The sequence below is a fragment of the Thamnophis sirtalis genome, unplaced genomic scaffold (genome assembly GCF_051295495.1).
Source record: "Thamnophis sirtalis isolate CommonGarterSnake01/CBP01778 unplaced genomic scaffold, rThaSir2_p1.2 scaffold_2, whole genome shotgun sequence".
Taxonomy (NCBI): Eukaryota; Metazoa; Chordata; class Lepidosauria; order Squamata; family Natricidae; genus Thamnophis; species Thamnophis sirtalis.
The window spans coordinates 112,574,939-112,596,627 of NW_028261382.1; the positions used below are offsets into that span (position 1 = coordinate 112,574,939).

At 42.2% G+C, this 21,689-nt stretch overlaps 1 protein-coding gene across 1 annotated transcript in view; it reads right to left on the minus strand.

Annotated features, from left to right (window-relative positions):
* The window catches only part of NSMCE2 (NSE2 SUMO ligase component of SMC5/6 complex), a 254,036-nt gene that overhangs the window by 232,173 nt on the left and 174 nt on the right, over nt 1-21,689 (minus strand). Inside the window, exon 2 of the mRNA XM_087706690.1 lies at nt 15,593-15,739. Within this exon, the coding sequence (XP_087562816.1) occupies nt 15,593-15,725 (133 nt within the window). The 5' untranslated portion in view covers nt 15,726-15,739. The remainder of the gene's footprint in view (nt 1-15,592; nt 15,740-21,689) is intronic.

Sequence of the window (21,689 nt, forward strand, 5' to 3'; positions counted from 1 at the left end):
AAATGTGAACTTCTATCATTAATGCACCATACAGAACACATTCAGCTATAACCTTTCCTGTTCCTCTCACACCCTGATGCTATCTGGGTCAATTCTTCATTTTTTCCACCCTTCCTCAACTAAAACTATTCCTCCCTTGTCCTAGTTCACTTTACTGAACCATTTGATTTGTTTATCCCACTCAACTGTGGTATAACTAATGAGGAAAAAAACCTCACTGGGACCAACATGAAGTAATGGAGAGAGGTTAATTGAGGAGCTAGTCACATTCAAAGGTATTTCTGAACACTGGATATTTTGTGCTGCGTCCATCTGAGAATTAACAGTCTCATAAACATCATTTAGCCCGGCAAATTCCCCAGGTGGAAGATGATTGTTCATGCTGATAAATTAATGGTGAAAGAAAGAAAGAGGGAGGGAGGGAGAGAGAGAGAGGGGGGAAGGAAGGAAGGAAGGAAGGAAGGAAGGAAGGAAGGAAGGAAGAAGAGGGGGGAAGGAAGATAGGAAGGAAGGAAAGAGGGAGGAAAAGAAGGAAGGAGAGAAAGGAGGAAGGAAGGAAGGAAGGAAGGAAGGAGGAAGGAAGGAAGGAAGGAAGAAAGAAAGAAAGAAAGAAAGAAAGAAAGAAAGAAAGAAAGAAAGAAAGAAAGAAAGAAAGAAAGAAAGAGAAGGAAGAAAGAGAAGGAAGAAAGAGAAGAAAGAAAGAAAGAAAGAAAGAAAGAAAGAAAGAAAGAAAGAAAGAAAGAAATAGATAGATAGATAGATTGACTTATAACCAAAAGTAGAATCAGAATTTTGGTTGCTAACTGATGTGATTCTTAAGTGAAACATCATATAATCACACCAGTGGTGGGTTTCAAATTTTTTTGGAACCTCTCCTGTAGGTGTGGCCTGTTTTCCGGATCCACTGGCGGAACCTCTTCTAACCGGTTGGGTAGATTTGACGAACCGGTTCTACCGAATAGGTGCGAACTGGTAGGAACCCACCTCTGAATCACACCCAATTTGACTACCATTCTATCATGATTGTTAAACAAATCACACAATCATTTAGCAAATCTGACTTCCCCATTTGACTTGCTCGTTGGAAGCCAGCTGGGAAGGTCGCAAATCGCAATCACATGACTGCAAGGCACTGCAACCATCATAAAAATGAGCCAGTTGCCAAGCACCCGAATTGTGATCATGTGACTGTGCAACTTCAAGGGCAGGTCGAAAATCACTTTTTCCAAAACTGTCTTAAACTTTGAGCCATTGTTAAATGAATGGTCACATGTCAAGGACTACCTGTACAGCGAAGGACAAGGTGGGAATTCAGCCTGTGCCCAAAATGAGTGCAGGGTGGGAGTGAAAAGGAACCTTTCTTTCTGGATCCTCTAGAAGAGTGGGTTTTTTTTTTTCAAACTTGGCAACTTTAAGATGTGTGGACTTCAACTATGAAAATCTGATAGAGAGTCGTCTAGACTTTCTCTAGCCCTCATGGCCCACGGGCCAGATGCATCACACGCTGGCCACAACCATGCCTGTTTAGCAAAGGAGAAAAGAGTCACAATACGTCATGTGACAACGCAGTGATGACGCCAGTTTGACATCCCTGCTCTAGATCAACTGTAGCTTCAAAGCTTCTCCTTCACTAAAGTCCCCCAAGGTGCTTTGAAACTAATGAGACTAGATCAAGTTTTAATACATTACTCAACTCCCACAGACCGTCACAGACAAACAGTTTCAGAATTAACAAGGTCAAATTTGCACCCGTGAGAAGCCTTGGAACTAATGGGAGTAAGTGAAGGCGCTCCTTTATTATTCCACGCCACACACCCCACATTATTGGAGGAGGCAGAGCGTTCAGAGTTGAAAAAGAAGGGCACTTTTACCATGAGGTTAGAACTAAGTGCCTGGATACTTTGCTGACTTCATCAGCTTCGTTCTTTCATTCCTTTCAGGCTGCATAAATTAACCTCTCAGACCCAGTCGTCCCTCAGGTGGACTACTGCAGCAGGCTCAACATAGGTTACTTTAGAGATGGCTCAAAAGTTGCAGCCAGGCCACAGTACAGCAGAACAACTAAGAATCACTTTGGGTGAGATGGGCAGCTGTGTAAATTTGATGGAGCTCCATTTTCGCTGGCAGAGGCACCGTGGGCAAATCCTTCACTGTATCCAGGGCAGCCCCATGGGGCAGATCTAAGCATCCTGTGGGCTGCATCCGGCCCACGGGCCTTGAGTTTGACACCCCTGCCATAGGGTATAAAATGCCCGGGTCTGCTCCAGATGAATGTTTGGTTCCTCTCCTCAATGCAGTTCACAATGCAGTTACACCATATTACTCCAGGGTGCTTCTGGCTCAGCTTGACTGATTATGAGCAGTCCTTCTCCATAAATATCATATTGTTGTGTCTATTCTGGGAATTATTGTAGCATTCCATTGTTTGGTTTGCTGACCAAAGCTACAATTGTTTAGAGCATCTTGTAACTATTGCAAATCAACAAATGATGATCGCTGAAAACAGAACAAAATGCATTCAAGGAAATGTATCCATCAGCTTCACTAGAAAAGGAGATCATGGCAGCTAAAACCTGCATAAATACCACCTCACATCCAAGAAAGGCAGCCACTTTGACTTTCTCTTATAGCTCAGGATGGCCACAAAGAATCACCTGCAGGAATTCAGGCCTAGCAAGGAGATAGAACCTGTGGTAAACCTATTAATGTGAATGCCTATGGAGATTCTCAGCCATGCAGGTCATGGTTGTCCCAAAAGTGCTGAAGAAAACATCCTCAAGGAAAAACCAAGTCCAGTTGCCTTTTGCAAAAAGCACATTTGGGATATTAGTGTGAATCCTCATGAAAAAGAGCCTTTTAATTCCTCACAAGATCGGCTGTTTCAGGAGTTTTGAGGATGTGCCTTATGTTGTTTTATTACTTCTTTATTTACTAGTGCTTTCTTCTTCTTGGTTGGAATTGCTAAAGCAATCTTCAAAACATCTGCTGAATTGCTCTGGAGACACTTGCTTGGAAAAGCAATGTGGTAAATTTAACTGACCTTGGTTGAGCTGAAAAACCTTAAAGGGGTCAGACCTGATCAGTTCTTGGATGAGAAACCACTAGGAAAAGCTGAAAGGTAAACCGATGTGTTGAAAAACCATCCCAAAAGTTGCAATGATAAAGCATTTCTATATTGGTACCAAGAATGAGTGTCCCTATTAGGTTACCAAGAGTCAAATTTGATATGAAGATGTTATTTAAATATAGAGATGTCACCGTGTGAACTTACAACCTTCTGCAGACAAACTGTTTGTTCTAGCATTGAATTATGAGCCTTCTCTGATCTACATCCCAACCCCCAAATGGATTGGCGACCTCTGAAGCCTTTTGAACATTGTACTTATAAGTTTTCCTCTGTCCCACCTTATACTAAACAAAATCACATAAGTGCTTCTCCCTTTCACAGGACTGTATAATCTTTAGAATAAGTGCCGCCTCCCTTCATTCTTCATTCATTTTTTCCATATGCCCCAAATTAGCTCTGCATTCCTTTATTGTGGTTACCATTTTGAGTCCTTAAACTAAACTGGAATACAGAAGTACAGTAAACATGAAAATAGCTGCAACATCATTTTTTTAAAACTAGGAAACCACCTGCAGAAACCCATTTAAAATAGGAAATTTTAAGTCCCCCTCCCACATGTGTGACAGGGTCTGCTCTTTCTTTATCATCAGCCAGCAGCCTACAGCCTTGGCTAAAGATTGCTCAACCAATATGCTTGGTCTCTGAGTGCCAAAATGAGAAGAATGCTTGTGGGCTACTACTCTCAATATACTCTTGGTATATCTCTCAAACCATCCCCGCAAAAAGCCCACTGATGTTCTATATTTAAAGGTTGCTTGTTCGTTTTAAAAAGAAGCCCAATTTTGAACTTACAAGCTTTTTTTCTGCAAAAAAATACCTTGCAAGGAATTTAAAATGAAATATTGCAGAATGTCACATCAGCAAATTGCATTTATGGAAGTTCCTCTGAGCTGAACTTGACTCTGTTGACTTCATAGGTCACAGTAAGCCATTAGTGTCCCATTGCATTCTTCTGGGATGTATTTTCATAATTTATTGCTCTGGTATTTATCAATGATTTTTCCATCGTACGATGCTGATCAGGTCTGACCGTGTTAATATTATGAGATCAGCCAAGATAAGCTACAAGCTACTCTAAACTGGAAGATAAACCAGAAATCTCCTGTTAAGATTCTCTCTGTTGTTACTGTCATTTTGTCAGATTTTTCTAAACACAGTTTTACTATATCATCCAAGAGTTATTTTTTTACATATTTCTTAATGACCACAAGCTTCTAGAGACAGCCCTTTAAAATGGCACTGGCACTTGTATTGTAATAACTATTTAGTTATGCTTTCTATGGACGTAAACCATTCTGGTTCTTCCAAGTTCAAAAGAGTGTGATGATGCAAATAGAGGATAATCATAAACATTTGCAGGCTTCGACAAATCAAAGGGTATGCTTATTAACCAGGGAGAAAAGGTTACCCATTGTATTTACGCTGTGAATAAGTAAGCATTGATTGCTATGGCTCTCCTCAATTCCTAGTTATGATCTCAACAAAATTGTTGTGGGAATTAACAGCTGCTGCCAGTTCCCTTTCAAAACAGACTAAATCAACCATTCTACAGTCTAAACTATAAATTGTCCAACTGGAATTGAAGAAGAAGCAGGGTTTTCATAACTCATTTCAAGCACTATGTCCAATTCTACAATTATCACATTTTAAGAAGAATTCTGAGGAATTGCAATAAGGTCAACAGAAGACAAGGACGCTCAGAAGACAGGAAGCTAAGCCTTACAAGAAAGACCAAATGGCCATATTTAGCTTTCAGAAGAGGAGACTCTCAGGAGGTACCCTGTTTCCCTGAAAATAAGCCCTCCCCGGATAATAAGCCCAATTGGGCTTTTGAGCGCATGCACGAAAATAAGCCTTCCCCTGAAAATAAGCCTTCCCCGAAAATATTGCAATACAGCAGCAGCCATGAGGTGACCACGCTCGCTGCCCCCTGCACCTCAAAAATAATAAGACCTCCCCAAAAATAAGACCAAATGCTTGTTTCAGGGGTCAAAAGAAAATAAGACCCTGTCTTATTTTTGGGGAAAACACGGTACAATGGGGAAGCCAGATTCACTTTAACCACCATGTTAACAACTGGAATGATTCGCTTAACAACTGTGGCAAGAAAGGTCATAAAATGGAGCAAAACTCACCTAACAACTATCTTGCTTAGCAACAAAAATTTGGGGTTCAATTCTGGTCATAAGTCGAGGACTACCTGTACTAAATATCTTGTTGCCATCACCCTTAACTGGACAAAACAGTACAGTATAGGGCAAAATGTTTTAAGCTAAGGTACCTCAAATGTCCCAACTTACACAATGTGTCCAAATTCAGAGGCCATAATTCCCATGGAATTGAAATTTACCAAATTTCATAAATCATTTTAAGACATAATTATGATTAAAAAGTTTATGACATAATACAAAGTGTCACAAAAAGTTTCCAGTGCTGTTATTTGACTGTGTCATACAGTTCAACATGGGCTACTTTCAAGGCAGATATCTCAACTTTTCCAGTCAAGGCAGCACATTAGAACTTCTGTCATTCAGGGAAAATTAAAAACAATTGAAGAATTGGCAGAACAGAATATGAAAGTTGATTGGCTAACTTACCTCCAAATCAAAACTAAATACAATAAAGATACTAAAATATATGGCATCGAAACAGAACCACATGAATTGGATAAAATTATTCAAAGCCCAAATAGAAAGATGATAGGGAGAATATATAAATTCCTCCTGAAGTATAAAATGGAAGAGGAAATTGTGAAAGAATAAATGATAAAATGGGAGCAGAACTTTGGCTATAATATTGAATTAGACAAATGGGAAAAAATTGGGGGAATAAATTTAAAAATGACACTATCAGTTCCATACAAGGAAAACCAGTACAAAATGTTTTACAGATGGCACCTGGCACCAACAAGGTTGGCTAAAATCTCAACAAATATCTCCCCAAAATGCTGGAAATGTGAATCGGTACATGGAACATATTATCATTTATGGTGGGCCTGTGAAGAGGCAAAAATTTTTTGGAAAAAGATAAAAAATTGGCTGGAGGCAATAACAAGGGTTAAAATAGATTGGAAACCTGAAGTTTTTTTATTAGGAATTATGTCGGTGAAATACAAAAAAAGAAATCCAATATTTTATACTACATATACTTACAGCAGCAAGGATCGCCTTTGCCCAGAAATGGAAAAAAGGATGTTGGTCTTACCTGAACGTCTATTTTCAGAGGGGGGGAGGGAGTGGTCACGTGTGGGTTTTATCTTAGCCTGATTGGTCCAAAGACTGAGAGCAAAGCTATAAATACTGGTGCCTTCCAATCCTGGCCCAGATTCTCGAAGCCGAACGGTACAACTGAAACGACAAAAAAACAACCACAATAAACCCCGGGAACCCCCGGGCCCTCCCCTTGGCCCCAACGAACACAACTCAGGGCGGGTCGTGACCACTCCCTCCCCCCCTCCGAAAATAGACGTTCAGGTAAGACCTTTTTCCAGAGGAGGGGGAGGGAGTGGTCACGTGTGGGACATACCCAAGCTAAAAGTCCCAGGGAGGGAGAACAAGAACCACTAGGGTCCAAGGGGAGCCTCAGCCGCCACCCCCTGCAAGATTCTCCGACTGAAGGACGTGTCCGCAGACGCGAAAGCATCCAGATGATAATGCCGGATGAACGATGTCGGGGAAGCCCAAGTGGTCGCACGACAGATGTCCTCAAACGGGGCCCTCGTGGCCCACGCCACCGTGGTCGCAGCACTCCTAGTAGAATGGGCCGTGATCCCCGACGGGGCCGGCCGACCCGAAGCCCCGTAAGCCTCCACAATGGCCTGACGCAGCCAATGGCCAATGGTAGCCGAAGACACTCTCGACCCCAATGTCCCCGGCTGGAACGAGACAAACAAGGCCTCTGACCTACGGATCTCCCCGGTCCCCCGGAGGTAGATTCGCAGAGCGCGGTGGACATCTAACCGATGCCAGAGCCGTTCCCTGTCATTGGATGGACCCGGGCAAAAGTCACGCAGGACAATCTCCTGAGCCCTATGAAAGGGGGTATTCACCTTCGGGACGAAGGCCGGGTGAAGGTGAAGCACCACCCTATCCTGGTGAAAGTGACAAAGGTCCTCCTTGGAAGACAGAGCGCCTAGCTCAGAAATACGTCGGGCGGACGTGATCGCCACCAGGAAGGCCACTTTCAGCGACAAGAAACGTAAGTGAACCGATCGGAGGGGCTCGAACGGGGCCCCCATCAAGGCCCTGAGCACCAGGGAAGATCCCACGTGGGAAACCTGTGTACAGGGGGAGGCTGGAGATTAGCTGCCCCCTTCAGGAAAAGAGGGGAAATTGGGAAAGGGAAGAAGACCCCCCCCCAGGACCAAAGACAGAGCCGCCACCTGGTGACGCAAGGTATTTAGTGAAAGCCCGTCCTCAAGACCTTTCTGAAGAAAATCCAAGACGTTGGGAATGGTGGCCCTATCGGGAGAAATGCCCCTAGGCGAGCACCATCGGACAAAGGCCGCCCAGGTGGAGTTATGAATGCGGGTCGTCGACGGCCGCCGAGCCGCCTCGATGGTGTGAATGACCCCGAAGGACAGATGAGTCTCCCTCAGAAGCCGCCGTTCAAGAGCCAAGCGGTCAGATGAAGCCACTATGGCTCCGGGTGAACCAGAGCCCCCTGCAGCAAGACTACCTACCCCCGCGGAATCCTCCACGGGGGGGCCACCGACAGCTGTACCAGGTCTGCGAACCAGGGCCTCCTGGGCCAATATGGGGCCACCAGGATGACCAGGGCCCCCTCCGCCACCACCTTCCTGATGGTCCCCAGGATGAGGGGAATGGGAGGGAAAGCATAAAGAAGGCCCGGGGCCACCGGCTCCTGAGGGCATCCGTGCCCTCCGCCGACCTGGACTGGAAACGGGTGAAGAACCGTGGAAGCTGGGAGTTTTCGGGCGACGCAAACAGTTGCACCAGAGGAGACCCGAACCTGTGGCAGATCCTCCGGAACAGCGACGGGTGGAGTTGCCACTCGCCATTGTCCAGAGTCGCTCGACTGAGCCAATCTGCCTGGACATTGGAGAGTCCCGAGATGTGCTCCGACACCAAGGACAGCAGGTGTCTCTCCGCCCAAGAGCCCAGCCGCAGAGCCTCCAACCAGAGGCCCTGTGAGTGGGTCCCACCTTGACGATTGATGTGAGCCTTGGTGGCCACATTGTCCATCAGGAGGAGCACATGGCACCCCTCCACCAAGGACTGAAAGTGATGCAGAGCCAGTTGCGCAGCCTTCAGCTCCAGCCAATTTATATTGTGGCGTAGGTCCGAGGCTGTCCACCTGCCCTGCGCCATCCGAGAGCCCACCAGGGCCCCCCACCTGAACAGACTCGCGTCCGTGGTGACGGTCACCCTGTCCGGCTCCCACAAACAGCAGCCCTGCTGAATGGCCAGGGAGAGCCACCACGCCAGAGAGACCCGGACCCCCGCTGGGAGACGGAGAGTCCTTAGGGAATTGCTCAATCGCCCCCTCTGAAATGGGATGAGTTCCCACTGGAGGGGCCTGAGATGAAGCCTGGCCCATGGGACAATCCCGATGCAAGAGACCATCTTGCCCAATAACTGTGAAAGAGAAAGGATGGAAGTGGACCGCCTTGCACGAACGCTTTCCGCCAGCCAACAGAGGCTGTCCTGCCGTTCCTGAGACAGATTTACCACCCCCGACCTGGAATCTATGAGTGTCCCCAGGTGAAGAATGCGAGTAGAGGGGGAAAGATGACTCTTGGCGAAGTTCACCGAAAAGCCAAGGCGATCAGCTGTTCAGTGGGCGGCTCGCGCGCTCCACGAGGCGCGAAGCCGCCGCTGCCGCCGCTGCTGCTACAAGAGCTGCTTTGCAAGCAGCCGAATCTGGAACTGGCACCCCCGCACTCCCGAGGATAGGGCTGAGGCTCCTGGCCCGCGGGGGGGAGGCCAACCACCCCACAGGGCCCTCCCCAACTGCCCGAGGCAGAGATCTGTCCCTTGGGGCCGCAGCTGCACAATTAAAGATTTTAGCAAAAAGTTTTAAAGTGCCCAATTAAACCAAATAGGAATCAGAATGAAATAACAATAAAGCCTACCTAAGTAATGCTCTAACAGTACTTGGACCAAAGACTGAGAGAATCTGGGCCAGGATTGGAAGGCACCAGTATTTATAGCTTTGCTCTCAGTCTTTGGACCAATCAGGCTAAACCCACACGTGACCACTCCCTCCCCCTCCTCTGGAAAACAAACTAACCTCAAATGAAGATGAAATAATAAGAAAGATTATGGACCGTGCCGAAATGGATAAATTAACGAAAGAAATACAGGGAAAGGAAGAATCAGAATTCTACCAGATATGGGATAAATGGTATATAGGTGGATGGAGGAAAAAAACAAAAATCAAAGAAAGAATATAACAACACTCAAAAATAATAGTTATGAGTAAAATAAGAGGGTTAAGAATTGTGAAATCTAAATGAAATACAATAGAAGGGGAAATAATATAATGTGAGTGATATCGATTGATGATTGCTAAGATAAAAAACAGGAAGTTCCTGTTCGCACTGTATTGTATAAATGTGGTGTACGTCTAATTTTTGTATGTGTTTGTATTTTACATGTTTGTTAATAAAAATCTTATTAAAAAAAAAAAAAGAACCTCTGTCATTACTGAAGACACTAAAGAATCTGGTAAGGAAATGATCTCTGAACGGGTGCCCTACAGGGTCATGGGTTATGTAGTTTTCTCCTAAAATTGACTGTATCCAATGACATCAACTGAACTTCTTCACCTTCCTCAATCTAAACCTTGGAGGAGGGGGAAAATCCCAGATTTTGATAGGAAATGGGCATTTTATTCCATTCAGGTACAGGAGCTACATTGGAGGCAAATTCATATTCTAAAACAGATAATTATGGGTTATGGGTCCCCAGGTGATGGTTGGGGTGGGAAAACACCACAATTTCCCAAGTGTTAGTTAGGACACTGATTATTTTTTAAAAAAAAATACAAACAAGTCAAATGAACTAACTTCCAACATTGTGAGAGAGAAACCCCCTTTGTCTTTAACTTTTGTAAGAGACATTTCCAGACGAGGAAATTGATAGAAGGGGAAACCCCAATATGTAAAAGGCTGCCCAGTTTCTCCAGACAATGTCAGGTTAACAACATAATGAAAGTTCACTGAGGAATAATGACAAGGCAAGCAGGGATGTTACTGCAATCCTGGACTTGTGAACTGTGCCCCCACCCCCGCAAAAACAGAATGTGTGGGGAGAACTTTGCAGTCTTTTCTGTATTTTTCACTCCTTCCTTAGGTCAGCCTGATTCAGCTGAGTCATGGAGCTAAAGGATCAGCTCCACAAATCTCTGCTCTAAGGATTACTTTTTTAAATGTTGTTTCTCTTAAAAAGCAAATCACTTTTTAAAAAGGGGATAGGTGGGCCACTGGGGGAAATGTTTAAAATTGTTGGGAGAAATGTCCTTTTGGGTTCAGTTCCAAGTGGGGAAAAAGACACTGGAAACATGGAGGCTGCTCGGAAAGATGGTAATTGGCAGCAGGTGGTCTCTCAAGTACCCAGGTCCAATACCATGAAGGGCTTTATAAGTTACGACTAGCACTTTGAAGCGTATCCGGAGACCGATCGGTAGCCAGTGCAGCTCGCGGAGGATAGGTGTAACGTGGGTGTACCGAGGTGCACCCACAATCGCTCGTGCGGCTGCATTCTGGACGAGTTGTAGTCTCCGAATACTCTTCAAAGGCTGCCCCATGTAGAGCGCATTGCAGTAGTCCAGTCTTGAAACGCATTGTTACCAAAGAATAATAGAGTTGGAAAGGACCTTGGGGGGTCTTCTAGCCAAACCCCCTACTCAGGCAGGAAACCCTCACCATTTCAGAGAAATGGTTTTCCAATCTCTTCTTAAAAACCTCCAGTGTTGGAGCAACCACAACTTTTGGAGGCAAGCCATTCCACTGATTAATTGTTCTAACTATCAGGAAATTTCTCTTTAGTTCTAGGTTGATTCTCTCCTTGATTAGTTTCCACCCATTGCTTCTTGTCCTGCCTTCAGGTGCTTTGGAGAATAGCTTGACTCCTTCTTTGTGGCAGCCCTTTAAACATTGGAAGACTGTTATCATGTCACCCCTAGTCCTTCTTTTCATTAAGCTAGACATACCCAATTCTTGCAACAGTTCTTTGTATGTTTTAGCCTCCAGCTTCCTAATCATTTTGTTGTTTCTAGAGTCTCAACACTAGGATAAACACTATTTTAAACACTTAGCTTTCTATAGTTAAAACAGAAGATTTTTTTAAAAAATTTATACATGGAGAGAGGATTTTAGGGAATTTTTCTCGGTCTTCCCACTCCTAGTCCAATCCCTTAACCACTACACACCATTGGCTCTCACCACATTCCTACATATCTTTCTGTATTACTAGTTGCCCTTGCATATCTATGTTTGAGATTGGTGTCCTTGAAGCTACAAGATCATTCGTAGCCAAAATATTTCCAAATCAGCCCTCATATCATTGTTTGGTTCTTATCTCCCTTCCTCTAAGAAAAAATAAGATCTGTCTCCAGACAGAGGCTCCTGTAAGTAGGACTCTGGTAGATCTATATTATAAAGATTGATGATGTACAATATTGCTGTGCTTCTCATAACGATACCATATTGATAACCAAAATATCAAACTATTAACTGCTTTTGATACAAACAGCCTTCTTTTTTTGTTAACAACTGGACAGCTTTTCCTCATTCAGCCTCTACTGTTTCCCATATTTCCCAACCAGGTGCATAAGTTGGGAATCTCAAAAGCTCTTAAGGGCATCAGGTAGAAAAAGGTGGCCGTGGTGATTTGGATTTGTTAAAAAAGGATTCCTTAATCAAATATAGATGTTTGTGTGAAAGTGACAGGTTTTTCATATCCTTACGGGTAAAATTACTTGGTTGATGTAGATTTCAACTCTGTGTCACAAAATGCCTATTTATACAAAGGAATTTAATTTGAGGAAGACAGAGGAGAGCTGTTAAAGAATTTGAACAGTCCAGAGACTGACAGAAGCATAAGAAAGAAACTCAAAATAACCTCACTTTGATCTTGTTCAGTATAAAATGCAACACAGAGAAACTTGGATAGGCTTCGTAGAATCTATTATTATATCTTATGTGCCTCTGTTAAATGTCCTGCAGTTCCCTAGTATTGCTATGCAAAAGGACAATTCCCGAAATATCTGCTGGATCGGTTTTGTAACCTGGCCTACCTTCTAGAGCTAATAATGTATAATTATTTTATTTAACTCCTCCCCCCCAAAACTGTTTTTATGAGTGACTTTGAGCAAATTGCCAGGCAAACCTGCACAAAAATTAAAATATCATTATGCATTTTTATACCTTGAAAGCAGCTTCAGCTATACTGAACAGCCCTACCAAGGAGGATTTAATAGCACAAGGAAAATGAGAGGAAACTGTGGTCCTACAATTCCCATTATCATGACTATACTGGCTGACTGGATGTTGCTCCAATAACTTTTAGAGCACTTTTTCCTAATCTCAGCAACTTTAAGAAGTGCATATTTCCATACATCCATACATTTAAAAGTTGTTAATCCAGAGAATCACTGTTTCCCCATCACTTGCATGCCATCACTGGCACACAGATTGAGAATCTCAACTGACAATGCCAAGCAAGAAGATGTGATATTCCCAGTACAGAAAGGTATGCTAAAATCTTGATTTAAATTTATTTTAAAAGGCCAGTTTGATCTGTTAATTCTTACAATGGAGTTCTTTGTTCATGCCTTCTTTAAGACATGGTCCTAAATCCTCTTGCCTTTCAATACTAGGGACCTGCAGAACATTTAGCAGAAATATGACCGCAAATAACTTCATAAGTTAGTTATGAAGTCTCTGCTGCCATCTTATGGTATGCTTTTCCCATAGTTGTTCAAAGGACAATACTTCATCCACAATATTAAACTACAAATCCCAACACCACCTAGGGAATAAAAAAATTGTGAACTATCTGGGAGATGTCAAGCAGAGAGAAAGCTTTGAGAGGCAGCAGAGTGCATTGGTTAGGGACATGGATCTTGACAAGAGAGACCCATGTTCAGCTTCCTACCCTGTTTTCCTGAAAATAAGACCTTCCCGGATAATAAGCTGTTCTGTCTCCCCTTCTCCGCTCGTTAAACAGATGACAGACAAACAACTTAAAAGGAACTCTCTTTATCAGTTCTCAGCTCAGATTGGCTGCGAGCCAAAAATAACATAAATACAGTCTCTGACGAGATAACAGAATACAAAACAAATCTCTCTTACGGCAATGCACTTCTCCAAGTGTATCCTTGAATCAGGGTTACAGAAAACCAAGCACTTTTCCAAGTGTATCTTACATAAACCACGACTGATGATCAATCAATGTTGAACGAACCAAGGAACATTGACTCCTGCAACCAAGGCGTGGCACCATCTGTCCTTTTATCACCTGAAGACCCACTAACGAGCCCCAGCTGAATTGTGAAACTTGCATCCCGAAAAGACTCACAGAAGACTGCTGCTGAGTCACAACAATAAGTCCAATTGGGGGTTTTGAGCACATGTGCTAAAATAAGCCCTCCCCTGAAAATAAGCCCTCCCCTAAAATATTTAACCACATGTGCAGCTGGTCTCTGCCATTTCCTGAGGGGAAAAGGAAGGGGACATGTCCCAAGCCCCCCCCCCCACACACATGCATCTGCCATCCATGAGGAACCCCCTCACAGAGGCCGCTCCCGCAAACCCTAGCTACCACGCCCCTTCATTTGTGGCAGCAGCAAAAGAGCAGCAGGCCCAGCGACACTATGGCTGGCAAGAGTGTGCCAGAAACAGAGACAGAATTTCCGGCCCTCTCTAGATCAGCTGATCCATGGGCCGCGGGCCGAGGTTAAAGGGCTTCTTGCGCCTCAAAAGTAGTAAGACCTCCCCAAAAATAAGGCCAAGCGCTTATTTCAGGGGTCAAAAGAAAATAAGACACTGTCTTATTTTTGAGGAAACACCGTACTTCACCATGAAAATTGCAGAATGACTTTGGGCCAATCATTTTCTTGGCCGCCCAACCTACTTTTCAGGGCTCTGATGGTGGATATAAACAGGACACAAATGTAATAAATGAATATACAATTACAGAATTAGAAGGGACTTCAAGCCACCCAGTTCAAGTCTCAAATCTGTGCAGGTCTGCCAACTGAAGCACCGCCGGCTATCTAGCCTCTTTTTGGTCCAGTGAATATTTATGGTTAAACTGATCTTACTGTTATGATATTATCTGAAGTATTATAAAAATAAATAACATATATCTTAAATCTTGGCATTAGATCAGTTAAATTTTGGTATGCTTAGCCCATAGAAGAGAGAACTGGGGAGATCTGAAAATAGTCTTCAAAAATCGAAGTGTTGTTGCATAAAAGAGGGCGTAGACATTGCCCCAGAGAAGAGGACTAGATGAAAATTAAGAGAAATTTCCAGAATTTGGAACAAGATGCTGAACATCTGGGCTGAACCACAAGCTATTTTTATTCTAACATGGCCTTCTTCAGGTCAAGTATATCTATCTATCTGGTCTAAACTTCAAGAGGAAGTCCTGTTTCCATGTGATCTAAGAGGGGTGTGGGTTGAAAGACAGGTATTTTGGTAGCAGCCCCAAATTATGTTTCCCACTATCAAACTCAGAACTGTAACTTTCCTTTCTTAAAACCATTTTATTTCAGTGAGCATGTGGGCTACATATATCCATCAGTTATTTTATTGCCCCATTTGATATTAATATGTTCTTCTTCCCTTTTTAATACATAACCTACCACCTTTTGAATTAAGGTGCTTTACACCGAAAAGGCAAGCAACTACAGTCAGTGTTGAATTACAGCCATTTCCCGAAATAATACGAATATTTTTGTTTCTGGTACTGTCAGAAAAGGAGAAGATCAATGGTCTTAGTTTTCCTCACCCTCCAAGCTTTCTGAACTTTCATTGGGTGATGTGCACCCCCAAAATTAGCTCTCAAAGATGGCATTTGCCCTTCACGTAAATACAATTGAACACTCTGGAGATGGCATTGCACAATTTGTAACTCACTGCTTTCTCTCACACCTATATAAAAAGCAGTTTAGCAGCTGGAAAGGACGTATTGATCCCCTGAACCTAGATGGAAAGAAATCGGGGAGAAAGGATCTTATGAAGGTCTTAAAATTCAGGTTTCAAGGGAGAACAGCTCGTCCTCAAAACTCCTATTGCAAATCAGAAATTTTGTTTGTTATGCTGCATGGTAGCCAAGCTGAAGCTGACAGAAAATCAGCTGAAGTAGGTAAATGGATGTCCATGTTGGATCACACCGTGGAAGAACTTGGCTGAAGCCCGTATGGCAGGATCCCAAGACACCTTGAAAGTTTTGAAAAACAAGCAAAAAGAATAGATCCCAAAGCTGAACTCACTGTGATTTTCCACAAGATCAAGGGCCACATTTGTGGTTATATCCATGCCGGTGTTTATGTAGGTCTTGCAGGTTTTCAGAGAAGTTAGACATGTATCCACACCACTAAGGGAAATCAATGGGCGTCCGGACATTCTGATCAAGCGTCCTAAAAAAAAACAATGATTATTACTATAATGTTTTATTATTCTATGACATGCATGTGACCCATCTGGATATTTTAATGCTTCTGGGGAGGAAAGCTATGACATCACCCTGCCAACAAAAGTGTGTCTAGTCAAGCCTCTAGTTTTCCCAGTTGCAATGTATGGCTGTGAAAGTTGGACCATAAGAAAGGCTGTGCGCCAAAGAATTGAGGCCTTTGAACTCTGGTGCTGGAGAAGACTCCTGCGAGTCCCTTGGACTGCAAGGCGATCAAACCGGTCAGTCCTAGAGGAGATCAACCCCAACTGCTCTTTAGAAGGCCAGATCCTGAAGAGGAAACTCAAATACTTTGGCCACCTAATAAGAAGGAAGGACTCACTGGAGAAGAGCCTCATGCTGGGAAAGATTGAGGGCAAAAGAAGAAGGGGACGACAGAGAATGAGATGGCTGGCTGGAGTCACCGAAGCAGTAGGTGTGAGCTTAAATGGACTTCGGAGGATGGTAGAGGACAGGAAGACCTAGAGGAACATTGTCCATGGGGTCATGATGGGTCGGACACGATTTCGCAACTAACAACAAAAAAACAGAAAGCAAGCTCAATAATGTAAGCCAATAAATAAAATAATACCATTTTCCCAGTCTGTAAAAAAAAATGAACCGGCTTGTCCATTTCAATCTATTTTTGAAGGAGCAATCAATGTCCATCTTTAGGGCAAGCCTTTTTTTTAGATCAACTAAAAAATCACAAAAATAAGCAAATATTCAATGTCCTCCTACCCAACGAAAGTTTGCATGTTCATCTGGTAGGTGGAGAGGCAAAATATACATGTGACATTTGTTTGTTGATTGAATTTATATGGCTGCCCATCTCACTGAAAGTGACTCTGTTGTGTAGTATAACCAAGTAAAACGGTGAATATATAAAAGCAATTATATAAATATGAAAGAAGTCAGTGTTAGAAAATTAAATATTTAAATATTTCTATTTATTTAAATAATATTTAAATAAAATTAAATATTATTAAAATTATGTCCAAACTCCAGCATAGAGAAAGTGAGTGTATCCACCTCAATAATGGAGCCATCTCTTCAGTTTTGAGGGAGGCCCAGGCCTGGTGACAAAGCACTATTTGTGATATCACAATGATGATATTTCTCCACATGAGATTGGATCATGCGCAGTATATATACTTTATTGAACACCCAGTCATTTAATATATTAGCTGGTTATGTAGCAGGCATATAGAGCAAATAACATTGGCTTTAAGTCAACCACCCATTGACATATTCTCTCAACGCTTTTCAAACTTCTGCTATTATTTCATTTTGATTGGGAGATCTGTTTCATTTTAAGCAGTGGTGTAATGGTTTTTAATAACTATGGGGTGTTTTTCTTCTCCTTAGCCATAGATGCTATGAAAAATCTTTCATCTGACTAGCGGAATAATGAAATATACAAAAGAAAATAAATAAAAAGAAATGAACACCGTGTTTTGCAAATAATGGAAGATGGGGATTTAAATCTTCTAAAGTATATTTGGTGAGCAGTTTTAAACATAAAAAATGGAAACTGAATGTTTAAATAGGCTTTTCTCTCAAAGAAAATGTATGCATGGTTTTGCCTTAAACAAAATAAGGAGAGAGAAAAGGTAATTCTTGGCTATACACAGAAAACAAGTTTGCATATTAATCCAATACACACACACACACACACACACACTATTTTGTTACGTTGTTTGCAATATTTGGATTAATATGCAAACTTGTTTTCTGTGTATAGCCAAGAATTACTTTTTCTCTTTCCTTATTTTGTTTAAGGCAAAACCATGCATACATTATATATATATATATATATATATATATATATATATGTATATGTATATGTATATGTATATGTATATGTATATGTATATGTATATGTATATGTATATGTATATGTATATGTATATGTATATGTATATGTATATGTATATGTATATGTATATGTATATGTATATGTATATGTATATGTATATGTATATGTATATGTATATATATATATATATATACACACACACACACACACACACACACACACACACACACACACACACACACATATATATATATATATATATATATATATATATATATATACACATACATATACATACATACATACATACATACATACATACATACATATATTCTTTTAAGCTTTCAAAGCTTAAAGACTTTTAGTTCTCTTTGTATAATAGCTTCAATTCAGACTCAACTACTACAACCAAGGGGATACATTCACATTTTCTTGGCAATAATATGGAAATAGTTTCTTTCTTTTCCCAGCAAGTTTTTAACTTCCTGGTTTTTCTTTCTGTCCCAGGATTTCTTGATGTTCTCCCATTCATAACCCGGAATTAAAACAGGCCAGAAATAAACCCATCCTTCTATTTCATTGTATCGCATGTACTGTATGTTTCAGAATATTGTAAACAAACCAAGCCACAACAAGTGTTTGGCCAAGTATCAATTGGGCAGAAATGGCCTGTTTTGCCTCAGGTCTTCCAATTTTAATTCCACCAAGGAAGATATCTTCAAGATGTAGTACTAAAGTTAAGGAGCAGAGTGAGGGGGAAAAATGGACGTAAATTAATAAAGACGGCCAAGCTTTAGAAGCAGCCTTAGGCAGGCGCCATAGCAGAGAAGGCCCACCTCCTCAGGCCCACCAGGTGTCGTTCCCTGAGAGAGACGGCCCTTCTCTTTCTTGCTGGATCTGAGGGGATGAACAGATGAAACCAGGATAAAACCGTTCCGCCAAATAACCTAGTTACTAGGCCATAAAGGGCTTTAGGGGTCAAAATCTTGAATCTTGAGAGCCAGAAATAAACTGTCAACCCATGCAGCTCTGTGAGCAGAGGTGTTAACTCGTGCAGTTTGGAAGCACTTAGAATTGCCGACACCCGTGCGTTTTGCACAAGCCGAAGCTATGGGATACTCTTCAAGGGCAGCCCCATGTAGACCGCACTGCAGTAATCCAATCAGCGCATGAGTACCAGGCCTCACTGGCACACAAAAGCAAAGCTGTGTAAAACTCTCCCGACACAACTGAATCTTTCTTTCAACCGTTAGAGAAAACCACAGCTAAAAATACACCCTTGGTTTCGTTAGATGCCCTTACTGAGGGGGAATACCGTCTGAAAACTTTGTGCCAAAGTAGCAGTCGAAATCTCGGCATCTATATTTAACGAAGTTGAAAAGAGTTACTTCGAAATGAGATAGGTGGCCAATGCAGGTAGTGCTCAGCTTACGATCACAATTGAGCCCCAAATTTATGTTGCTAAGTGAAAAAAAATTGTGAAGTGAGTTTTGCCCCCGTTTATGATTTTTCTTGCCACCTTGGTTAAGTGAATCGCAGCAGTTGTTAAATTATAACATGGCTGTTAAGTGAATCTTTGACTCGGCTTGTCAGAAGGTCGCAAAGGGGGACCCCAGGGCACTGCAGCCGTCATAAATGCGAGTGAGTTGTCAAGCATCCAAGTGTAAATCACATGACCATGGGGATGCTGCAACGGTCATAAGTGTGAAAAATGGTCATAAGTCAGTTTTCTCAGTGTCATTGTAACTTTGAACTGTCACTAAGCAAACTGTTGTAAGTCAAGCACATTTAATAACAACACATGTAATAATAATAACAACCAACTCTAACTTGGGCAATTCTAGATTTAGGATTTTATAGGAGTACAAGTGCCATATTTACTAACATGATGTTATTGCTCTCATATAATTTTAACTGCTGCTAATTTTTTACCTGTTCATTCTGACTGTTGTTTCCTCATTGGTTAATTTATGGAAAATACTGACATATCAGATACCACACTAAGCTATGTTTGCAAGAGGTCAGGGCTTAGTTTCTATAGCAATAATGAGTCAAACAGATGTCACTGCAATTTAGCAGGACCTGAGTATCTAAGCAATGACCCCCTAAGCCCTGATCCAACTATTGCTTATTGAATAAATCTCACAAGGTGACAGCATTCGATTAATCTTGCATACTAAGCATGATATGGCAAAATTATGTCAGCCTTACCAGGTAGACCAGACCAGGAACATAACTAGATAAGGTAATTCAGTTATTGTAAGGGTACATTCAGAGAATCTTGCAAATCTGAAAGTACAAATCTCCCACCATCTGTTTTATATTCTGAAATACTAGGAAGGGTTTCTTCTTGCTCCACCCACTATATAACTGTGGGCTATGCTCTCTCTTATCTTTAATGAAAAGAAGTAGTAGGGGTGACATGATAGCAGTGTTCCAATATATCAAGGGTTGCCACAAAGAAGAGGCAGTCAAGCTATTCTCCAAAGCACCTGAAGACAAGACAAGAAACAATGGATGGAAACTAATCAAGGAGAGAAGCAACCTAGAACTAAGGAAATATTTCCTGACAATTAGAACAATTAATCAGTGGTACAACTTGCTTCCAGAAATTGTGAGTACTCCAACACTGGAAGGTTTTAAGAAGAGATTGGACAACCATTTGTCTGAAATGGTATAAGGTTTCCTGCCTAAGCAGGGGGTTGGACTAGAAGACCTCCAAGATCCCTTTCAATTCTGTCATTCTATTCTATTCTACTCTCCTTTTTGAAATTATTATTATTATCTGACCATTCCTCAGACAGCATCAACCCCCCAAGGTCATTCTTACATAGGGTTAGACCACTAAGAAATTCCCTAGGCTAGACTCAGACAATGGCAAAAACCAGCCACTTCACACTGTTCTTGAGAAGCTACACAAGAGTGTACACAAGATCACTTAAAATTGAGAGCCACCTGCTGAATGAAGCACAATAATGTACCTGGAATTCTCATAGAATAGAATAGAATTCTTTATTGGCCAAGGAATTTGTCTTTGGTGCATATCATGCTAAACCAGAGATTTGATTGGCAATCATGCCAAACCAAAACCAAGTATGTTTTAGCAACAGAAGTGAACCTAGCCATGGGTTCACTTTTATACTACTTGAGATTTTATATAGACCTGAGATCATGGTTTCTCATAAACGCCCATTTCATTTGTCTTTAACCCAGAATGCTGGCTTGATCCAATACAGCTCTTGAATGATTATGAATTATTCTTATTGAAACGTAGCACGCTTACGTTTTCTTTGCTTAGCAAACAACAAAACAAGCACTTGATTGTGTGGTTGAAGAAGAAAAAAACCCACTTGCCAACAAAGTAAAAAATAATTTGGAAAGGCGAGGTGAGCTAGAACTCAACCAAACTGTCATTGAACACAACAGGGAACCTGTTGAAAGGCGAGATAGTAACAGAAGGGGAGGGATCTTGGAGGTCATCTAGTCCAACCCCCTGCTCATGCAGGGTATCTGTACTAGGGATTCGAACCGCTGAACTGCCGACCTTTCGGATCGACAAGCTCAGTGCCTTAGCCACTGAGCCACCTAGTCAGGCTAGGTGATAGTTACATATAGGTGATTTACAGCAGTGTTTCTCAACCTTGGCAACTTGAAGATGTCCGGACTTCAACTCCCAGAATTCCACAGCCAGCATTTGCTGGCTGGGGAATTCTGGGAGTTGAAGTCCAGACATCTTCAAGTTGCCAAGGTTGAGAAACACTGATTTACAGGATACAAATCAATATTTTTTCTAAGTACGCAACTTTCAGTTGAGTGGACTTCAACTCCCAGAATTCCACAGCAGCATCTTTTTCAGAAATGAAACCTCTCCCCGCTTTCTTCCCCCCCTCCCCCCCCAAAAAAAACTTGGCTCCGTTCGCACAACACGCCCCAAATCATGACTTCATCCACACAGCCAGCAAAGCTCCCCAAACTTGCACGAAAGCCGAGACCTGGGCAAAGTCAGCCCCTTTGCTAGCTGGGGATGGAAAGCATTCGTGTGAATGCAAGAAACGGGTTCATCCGGGGCGCGGATCAAGCGCGAGGCTTGGATGCAATT